General features: G+C 36.9%; 1 protein-coding gene across 1 annotated transcript in view; it reads right to left on the bottom strand.

The window, feature by feature from the left end:
- Window positions 1–3,770: 3,770 nt before the first annotated feature.
- LOC107562547 (protein phosphatase PTC7 homolog) overlaps window positions 3,771–10,360 on the bottom strand; it is a 12,257-nt gene continuing 5,667 nt past the window's right edge. The window contains exons 3-5 of the mRNA XM_016247183.1: window positions 7,393–7,521; window positions 5,502–5,631; window positions 3,771–5,389 (exon numbers count right to left, since the gene is read on the bottom strand). Of these exons, the coding sequence (XP_016102669.1) occupies window positions 5,331–5,389; window positions 5,502–5,631; window positions 7,393–7,521 (318 nt within the window). The 3' untranslated portion in view covers window positions 3,771–5,330. The remainder of the gene's footprint in view (window positions 5,390–5,501; window positions 5,632–7,392; window positions 7,522–10,360) is intronic.

Below are 10,360 nucleotides of genomic sequence, written 5' to 3'. Positions count from 1 at the left end.
GTTGACCCATCCCTTACACCTTAACCCACCCTTAAACCTACCCATACCACCAAACCTGTCCCTAACCTTACCCGTATCCAACCTCAATTTTGTGTTTTTCTTGTTTTGCAATACAATATGTACGCAATAAGTACATTGTACTTATTTTTTGATGTAAGCACATAGTAGTTAAGGCCACCTAACAAAGTGACCGATTAAAAAGCAAACAATGTCAAATTAGTTTGTTAGATAATATCAGAAGTATGGTGATAATTAAGTTATATTTTAGCGGTTTAAACAACAGAGTGATACCAAGATAGAGATCACAACAGAAAGAAAAAGCTACATGGAGCAACAATTGCAAACCACCCAGCAGCATGGCAGACAGGAACTGTCACTCCTCATTTCCATCACGCAAACATATATTTAAAACCTTTTTTGTTCTCTGAACTGCTGATGGTAATGACAGCAGTATTGGGGACAATCCGACGATTACAAATCTTCTGCCTCGTGTAATTAATATTTATTAAACAATAAAAGAAAAGAGGGAATGACTCAGCTCTTGACTAAACCGTTTTTGTAGCTTTAACAATCAGTAATATGTAAAGAATACAAAGTCAATGCAGTGATTTTTACATTTCTGTTTTTATTGTGTCGTCCTGGATTTACTCCAAAAGTTACACAATAGCCCAGGAAGACATGAAAGAGATTTTCTGTTGATATTTAATTTAAATAAATAAAAGGATAAAATCATTAATACTAACATGAAATAAATACATTGAGTTATTGTGTCACTTTGTTTTAACACTATATTAAATAAATCTTCAGAGTCATATTTTAGTATAAATACTATATTTTTATTTAAATATTTTACAACTTGGAAAACATTTACAGGAACTTTTCTTGCATTGTTACACTGTACACACAAAAAGTGTAGTTCTCATTCGCACATTGTCTGCTTCAGAGACTGACAGACTCATCTTGACTGCAGACAGCACCATAGAAACCATCAAATGAGAGAAGGACGGATGATACAACCAGAATTGAGGACACTGTAAGCGACACTCAGACGAGACACACAAGCTTTGCCACACAAAGGCCTCTGGATGGGACAGTATGAGATTTTAAGGCGCAAATGGCATGTTGATTTGTATGCTTGGATGCACTCCTGGTTCACGCACAGTGAAACACAGACACAGATCTGAGTGGCATTCAGTCACTATCAGCCCAACTCAGTGAGGCAACTTTCCTGTTTTGAAATGATGATGTAGGAAAATTGTACTAGAATTGATAAAAGCACATCTGACCGTTTTGGACAAGCCATGACAAGAGAATTCGGAAAAATGTGTTGTGTGTGGCAAACAAAGTGGCAAAAATCCAGACACAAAAGATTTAATCACAAATCCATCTCATGCAATGACACTCACTAATGGCGAAACGTGACATTTACGCACCGACAGAGACACCAAACAGAATTGCAAAAATAATGTTTTCTTCAGTTGCACACTAACTGGCTTGCTTTTCAAACTCTATCTCTGGGACTGATTTTATAATTTAACAAGTAAAAAATCTGATCAGTTTGTTCAAACAGTCAATATCCAGTGTTATATTACATAGGTTGCAATACAAAAATACCTTCTTTAAAGGGGTCATCGGATGCCCATTTTGCACAAGTTGATAAGATTCTTCAGGGTCTTAACTAAAAGTCCATAACATACTTTGGTTAAAATTCAATGGTCTCAATGGTAGTGTAAAAAACACCTTTTTTTAAACCTGTCAAAATCATCTCAGATTTCAGCACGCTGTTCTAGTCCATGTTGATTTAAATGCTAATGAGCTCTGCTGACCCCGCCCTTCTCTTCCGTGGGGTTATGAGCAGACTGTAAACTTCAGCCGAGAAACTGGCTAACTAGCACATTATTAGGAAAGACGATTTTTGCAAAGATTCATAAACAACCCTTATACTCACTTCTTCTGTAGGTGAGGGTGGATCACGAATGATTCGTGCAAACTTAAAATGCATTTAGGCAGATCAGGGATCGGCGCATTCACTTCAAAGCAAAAGTAACGTTAATCCTCTGCATCTTCAGCGGCTCAGATGTCGGGAGTAAATGATGACTGCTATATTAATTATTACATCTATAATATATATTAAATATTACAATCGCTTAATCTGAGACATCTGGTCTTCCCTAGCACCGGAGTCGACACAATGGCGGACAGCTCACAGCTCACTCAGGGCGGGTCTAAGGTAAGACGGCCTTGTCAATCAACTATCGTGGGAGGGGCCTGTACAGAACTACATCATTCTGACAGGAATCTCAGAACAGCCTGATTTGAGAAAGGGGATTTTAAAATAGGGATTTAAAAAAAAAAATAACTGAGTGAATTTTTATCATTATAAGATGGATGTGTACACACACTTCCAACACACATTTATGTTCAAACAACTTGAAAAGTGAATTTTGCATCCGATGACACCTTTAAGAGTATTAATAGTAGCTGTCAATATAAAGAGAAGACCAACTTGAACATTTGCCTCTTGCGGAAAAGTGATCAAAAATAAGCAGGCTATATTCGGACACAGACTGATCAATATGCAATTTATGACGTTACACTTCTTTTTTGTATTTTTGTTACATTGAGACATATTCCAACAAATGCAAAAATGACTATAGTTGGATTTCAAACCACCATGTGTTGTTTAGATCAGTTTTTTAAATTATATTATTTATAATTTAATTACATTTTTGGGTGATCCTAATACTTCATTATTTTATGGCATTTCTGATCCAAAATAAATCATCCCAATTCTTATTGTCTGACCAAACCAGTCATTATTCAAGCAAACTGTTAGCTCCGCATTAAACTGATGCCATTGGTTGAGTTGTTCAAAAAACAAAAACAAACAAACAAACAAAAATTGCAATTCTGTTTGCTGCCTCTAGAGGCGCTGATATCACACACACATCACCTTTGACTAAAATAAAAAGACAGCTAAAACATTTTCGACCTAGATCACACATTTGGTAATTGACAAGTACACAACTAAATAACCATTACTTATGACTGGCTGTTTAGTTGATTTCCATTTCATTTATCTAGAAAGAAAAGCAGATTTGGGACACTATGGTAAGTCCGACAGATACTCTTAACATTTAAAGATTCAACTGCGGTCTTTTAGATGACAGTGAGACATTGGATGAGAAAACCTTGGTCATGCTGGTCTTATGGCTTTCCTGCTTTGGTTTTCTTTACCGATTACACAATGTGGATCGAGATGTTGATTTTAACATGACCACAACACACAAGACGTCACACATAATAACAGACCACAGTTCTGGTTGAATTGTGTTGTAGGCACAACTGAGGACTTGATTATAGTCCTCTCTGTCTGTAGGTGAATAGCCATGCCTTTATGGAACATATCAGGACAGCAAACCTCATAAAACATTGAGTTTCATGTTCATATAGGATTTGAAGTATGAAAGCTTTATAGAATATTTACTCATGGGCTATACATATATCAATAATTTTTGACATACTTTACTGAGGTTTGCCATCCTGGGCATGCACAATATTTCACAGACATTGGAGAAACAAAGACATTTTAAAAATCTGTATTGCTTTATGTTTTTCCAATCTCAATAAACTGGACAAAAATATAACAATTATGTATAGTTAATGCTTCTCATAGAATCAGTGTTCCATTTTATCCAAAGACTGCAAGTCAAACACACTCAATGGTCTGCATGAATTGTCGCTTTCGTGAAATAAAATCGCCATCAGCGCACCCATTTTTTACTGTACAGGTAAAAACATTCCTATAAATTATGTAGTCACGCACACATTTATAATTTACTAAATTAAAGCAGCACATGAGTGTGAAAAATTTCTCTAGAACCAATATAGAGCGACACAGGAAAAACAAACCAAAAAAGCGTTAGATACCCTTCAATCAATTACAAAAAATAACCCAAGCCTCGCTAGGGAGCACCGAAAACGCCGAAAGGCCTTACAGTCGATCCGTAAAGACCAGCGTTCCCTGACTTCTGCATTCTGTTGAATCTTGTCCACTAAAAGCTAAATATTTATAAAAATAAAACATTTATTTATATACCTGACCTTTCAACTCATAAAAAGCATTGCCAGATGCTAGCCATTTGTGCGTGTAGACTTTCAAACTCAAGGGTCGAGAGGTGAAGTCATGTAAATATACATCCAACACGCATTCACAGTCAACATCCACCATCCCCGTGAGCGAGTGTAGCGGTCTATCAGTGGATTGTGACATTCTCTGGTACAGACCTTAGTCAGGTTTGACGCCATATTGAAAATAAGGATGCCAGGGATATACTTGTCTTGGATATACAGTCTTTACAAACTGTATAAAGGTCCTAGATCATGTAATTTTCACCAAATCACAACTTTCAAAAGTTATTGTCTACGTAACATTTTTCAGAAAGACGTTTTGTCAGCTGAACAATCGGTTTAATGTTAAACAGTACAATCCACTGAACGCACTGTACTTCTAACCCTCACAGCCTCAGTTTCATTCCTGTCAAAACTTAAATATGGCACTACACTGACTAAGGTCTACGATGTCTGTGCAGTTCAGTTTCTATCTTTTATAACCAAATACAAGCTGTACATTTAACCCATCTCCTTCCTGCCTTTCAACTTGCAATCCATCATCCAAGACCTCACAATGTGATGGTGTAGATGAAGGTTGTCTAACTAGAGGTAGATATTCTGGCTGAACAGAACTAGCCAGCACATCCTAAAGCACTTGCATTTCGCAACAGGTTTAAATCTAGCTAAGCCCCTTTCCGAACTTTTACCTACCTTTCCATTACAGCTTAACCAAACGGGACACGTTATACACGTACACACAAAAACACAGAGGCACTCCAGCACATAGAGGCTTCAGAGATGCTTAACTTCTCTCTCAAGACATAGACAACCAACCACTTAACAACAGCTTTTCATTTGCACAAACCACACGAGTGAATATGACAGCTTCTCCCATTAGAAACCACTTTTTGTGGGTAATGCATGGCTCTCCTTGTCCCTTGGAAAAATAGAAATGACTCAAATTCACAACACGGGTTGAAGAGTCCCAAGATCCTTTTAAACACAAATGAGGTCATCAATTGTGGACTGTTTGTACCGATTGAATTACCGCCCACACCAGCGAGTTCATGTTATCCTCCTTCCTGCGTTGACTGGAGATCTACTCGAGAAATGGAAGAATGGAAAGTGGTGCTGGGAGAAGTGAGATGGGGAGCAGTGCAATAGGAGAGGGGTGGAAGACACCGGTGTAAGAGAAGAGTGAGCTCCACTGAGCGCGCTCAGTCTGTGTATTCTGCCACAATGGACAGAAGCACTGTGATGTCGTCAGGCTTCCCCCCTGAAATGAAAATAGACCAATTACAAGGTCAGTACCACTGATTATGGATATTCAAAGAGGTTTTAGAATGAGAAAGGTAATGGAAGTCAAGAACCTCTTTTTGAAGACTCACCTCTTACATTCAACCCGTTGTCACAGGCAAACTGGGCGAAAGGGGACATGTAGTTGGGGTCGTAGGCCAACTCGTGGGCCTGTTCAGCAATGCTGCGGGCAGTCTGCTGGATACTATCATAGTTGGTGTTCTGAGGCAAAATAAATAAAAAGAGAGATAAATAAAATGAAAAACGTGGAAAGTACCCCACCGATATTATACCGATATATTGGCCAGGGAAATTAATTGGCCATTATATGGCAATTTTGAGATTATCGGTATAGGAAGATAACCTGAAAAAGGTGGAAATCCTACTAATAACCAAGTATAGTGTTAAGCCCTATTCGGATGGTAATTGTTTCTCAGGGGGAAGTAAGTGATTTTCACCATTTACAGGGGGTAGTCAGTGATTTAATTGCCGTCCGAATCCAGGATGTTGGTGTTTTTCTCTCACCACCCCCGTAAAAATCCCCGGCCAAATTACCTACTGTTTTTTGACAAACACCAAGGTCGTGTGGTAATTTAACTGTCGTCCGAATCCACATCTCTAAGTTTACGAGAAGAAATCGATTCAAAATTCAGCTTAAACCTTTTTTGAGCACTCCCGAACACCGTAAGATACGTTAACTATAGTACTTCGATGTAGTTTGCATACATATTTATTTCTGAAATGCTGGAAAGTATTTAAAAGAACAATGCTTCATAACTGCTCACAGCGACTGGGAGCAGAAAGAGAAGAAAAGCACGCAAACATTCGAAATGGGTCTTTATTATGGCAGCAGCAGGTATGCAATACAATTTTAAAATGTGTATTATAAACGGATATATACATAACTATATCGCGTATAATTATATACAACTATAGCACGTCTATTTTCCTATTTTTAAACAGGAGATTTAAATAATCAAATAATAAATAAGATTATATATTATAAAATATGCTTGGAATAATAAGAATACATTTTACATAGTATGTATTGTATAAGTATTTTTAAATGCATTTTACACATTAATAAGAATAAATTTGTAAATAAAATTCATTTTATTTACAGCAGACAATTATGTGACTGGTCACGTGAGCAGCACGTTCCCGGGTTCGTAGGATCACAGAACTCACTCCACCTCTGTGAATAGATCGCATCCGAATCCATGAGTTTTATCACTGATGTGATATGTAAATTTATTTTTACAGATGTCCATATGAGAAACAATTACCGTCCGAATCGGGCTTTAGACTGATACATCAGCCATTTTGACTCTAAGTTTATCGGTATCAACCGATAATACCGCCCTGCATCTTGAAAATAACCCTAACCCAAATTTGATAATGTTGAGTTACCAAAAGCTTGTTTTAATGACAAAAAGTACTCCAAATGCATCATTTAACTTAGAATCTGCAAAGGAGTGGAAAAAAATGAAAAACAGTACAAGGCATAAAATAATGTCTTCACAAGTATTTATATATGCGAAAATTGGCTGAGAATTGAACAGAGATGTAACCTAGCTCTGAGGAAGAAAGATAATCAAGTCTTCGTGGCAGTTTTTTGGTGATTAAGGGATAATACAAGACTTCTTCACTGTACAAATGGTTGTCAAAAACCATTGTGAGAAAATGTGACGTGCTTGAGCAAAACAGGCACTATTTTTGGAATCAGCATCCCTAAATTAGTAAGAAACAAGTATTATTGCTGAATGCTGATTTCATTCAGCAAATATGATGCAGGACGGTGTAATTGTGGACACTGGTCCCCTCAGGTCCAATTGCATCTTATTTGCGATCATAACATTGCGTTATATCCACACATATGTGATACATCAGCCACACTAATCTCTATAATATTGGTATAAGCCAAAAAACATCAATTGACTGTCGCCCAAGCACCCTCACATTTAATGCAAGTACTGTCTGTACCTTGAGTTTCTTGAGTTCTTGCAGGATCATGTAGTCAGGCATGTTGTCAAAGAGGCCGTCAGTAGCGGTCAAAATTATGTCCCCTAATTGGACATCAAAGGAAGAGCTATCTGCCGCCTCAGGACTGAAAGAGATTGACAAAAAGATTTAGAATTACACTTCTGTAGAGCATATGCCAATGCTCTACAATACCAGCGTATTTTAATTACTATGCCACCCACATACCCAAGATTGATGCCAAGATTTATGAACACTTATGAAAAATAAATTGAACCTTCTGAATTACACTGATAAATAAATAAAAACAATATGTTAAGCATAAAGGACCTGCAGTTCTCAGATTAATGTCTATAGGCAAAAATCCAGTCATTTTGTAGAAATGCTAATGGGAAAACAATGATCTAATCCACTAAATTAGACTGAGATACTTGATCAGGGTTGAAACTCAAGCAGTAGTGCAAAAGGGTAACAGGCCAGAGATCAGCCTGACCTAAACGGAGGGTAATGGACACTTGGGTTTAAAAGAACTTGTCCAGACCCAACATGACCTCTGGACCAAATCCAATCAGTCAGGTTGTTTTCTTGGAAACCAGACAGGCCTCTTCAAGCTCCAAATGCCTTGAGTTTTAGTTTAATCTGTCTTAAGTACTGGGTAAGTATTAGTGCTCTGATTATGGGTCACATTTAAGAAAGCAAAAAAGAGGACATTTGCTTATCCGTTAAAAACTTGCTGCTATTATATTAGATGGCTTTGGGTGTTTTCCAGAGCTCTATGGCAGTCTATCATATTTGTTTGTAGGGCTGCCCCCGACTAAAGATTTTTCTTGTAGACGAATAGTCATTAATTTAAGCCGTTAGTCAACTAAATCACGTTTGTACTAATCTAATTACTTAAATATATACATGGGGGGCCTTTAAGATATAGCCTGTTCTGCGTTCAAGTGCACACATAAAACTAGTTGCAAAGGTAATGACTGAATGTATTGGAAAAAAATAGCAAGGAGATATTTTAGCTATTAATAAAAGAGTGTTTTCTGAGTCACTGCTAGCTGCAAAGATGAAGCTAATGACTCTGACTCATCTTCAGAGATGGATTTACATATGGATTACATGAGTGGTCATTTTTGATTTAAAGTAGTTTGTTTAAAAGTAGACATTTCAAGCTTTCTATAGATATGTCTCATGTCTGAGGCAAGTAGTCTATAGTTGGTTCATTTTTGTGATACGGACCAGTACAAGGACCAACCATTAACAATCTAAAACAACAATTTATTGGTACTAAGAATACTGTTGCTTTTTGTATGATAAATTGTTTCTCAGCTGAATTGTCTTTGGATTAAAACATCTGCTAAATGACTAAACAAACAATCACTTCGATCTCAGAAGACCTGCAACACCCGATCTTGGTCTTGATTCCAAAACTCAATGTATTTTTTTTTTTTACTAAATCACTGCCACAGAACTCAAAGCACCTGAGAGGCTTCAAAGTAAATAGACAAATGCATGTAATTCTACTTGTAAATGGATATTTTAGTGCCAATGAGGCACACTTAGAACCCAACACTCAGGTCAGATTTCCTGCTGCACATGAGAAAGTTAGATGAGTTTTTTCAGTGGAGGTCTGCCATAACAGACCCTGGACGACATAAACTAAAGGTCCCACATCAATTTAGCAGGACATATGGATAAATAATCACACTCTACTGGGACTCAGGAAAAAAAATGTAAACAAGTGTTCAGCACAATGCTGATTGGCAGAGGGGAATGGGTTTGCTTCGCCACCCTCTCTCTTTGATTGGAGGTTTTGGGTATTTGTGTTTGGATGTGTGCCCCACGGCAATACCGTGGCATCGAGGAACTAGAATCACATGGCCTTGACATTAAAGAATTGGGCCAACACTCCCTCACAGTGCTTTAGGCGGAACTCTTAGGCTGTTCTCACTTCTACAGGGTTCAGGAGAATCTCAGCTAATACCTGCTAACACTGCTCAATCTAATAAGTGTCCACGATAAAGAAAAAAGAAAAATAAAGTTTAATGTTCTTAGAAATTTAGAAATGTTTTTTTTTAATCATACAATTAGAAAAGTTTATATTTAAGACTCTAAAAAAATGGTGTAACCATGATTAAGTATAAACATTCACCTTAAATATATGGTTATGCGTGTTAATTAATTATTTAAAATATGTGTTTCATTTTTTTTTCTTAATTCATGATTTTCTGAGGTTGTACGTCATTTTACAATCTCCACTGAACTTGATTTATTGACCTTGTCACAGGTCTCAAAACTCAAAGATTCGTAGAAAAAATATAAACGTTGGACTCTGCGGTCGATTCTGTGTTAAGGCATGTTATTCGCAATTATGTGTTGTGGCTGGGTTGTTATAGGTCTGCGTGACTCTCAATGTCTTAGGCCTATTGAACGGAGGAATTATGGTATTCTTCTGTAGCCTGACAAAAATAACTTTACGTTAACCGTTGTTCATGTGAACTCAAATACAGCCTGATGCTTTGTTTATAGACTGTTTGTTGTTTCACCTATCAATTCATGTCAATAAATTATAATAGGGTAAATCCTGTATAGTGATTTATCCTATATAGTGCTTGCATAAAGCAAGTAGTGCATACACTTGTAGCCGTTATGTATCTTTGTAAGTCATTGTAAACCCTCAAAATTAAGCCCTAGATTATGCCAAACGACCAAATAAAGATATAATCTTACTACAATATCAGTACAATATCCCCCCAAAAAATATTATTTTTTTATATTAGACGCTATATTAAATAAAGTCTTTTTTTATATAAAATAAAAACTTACAAAAAAAACGGTTTAAAAATAAAATACTTACTACAGCAGAGGTGTATTCAAGTCATTACAGTGTTTCCACAGCCATTATATTAGGGGGGCGGCCATCAAACTCAAACACCGGATCAACCTACAGTAGGTGCATCTTACACTATTAATTGAT

This window comes from Sinocyclocheilus grahami, unplaced genomic scaffold (assembly GCF_001515645.1).
Source record: "Sinocyclocheilus grahami isolate Dianchi unplaced genomic scaffold, SAMN03320097.WGS_v1.1 scaffold828.1, whole genome shotgun sequence".
In the NCBI taxonomy this organism is placed as follows: Eukaryota; Metazoa; Chordata; class Actinopteri; order Cypriniformes; family Cyprinidae; genus Sinocyclocheilus; species Sinocyclocheilus grahami.
Note: the sequence above shows the minus strand (reverse complement) of the source record. Positions and strands in the feature narration are given on the sequence as shown.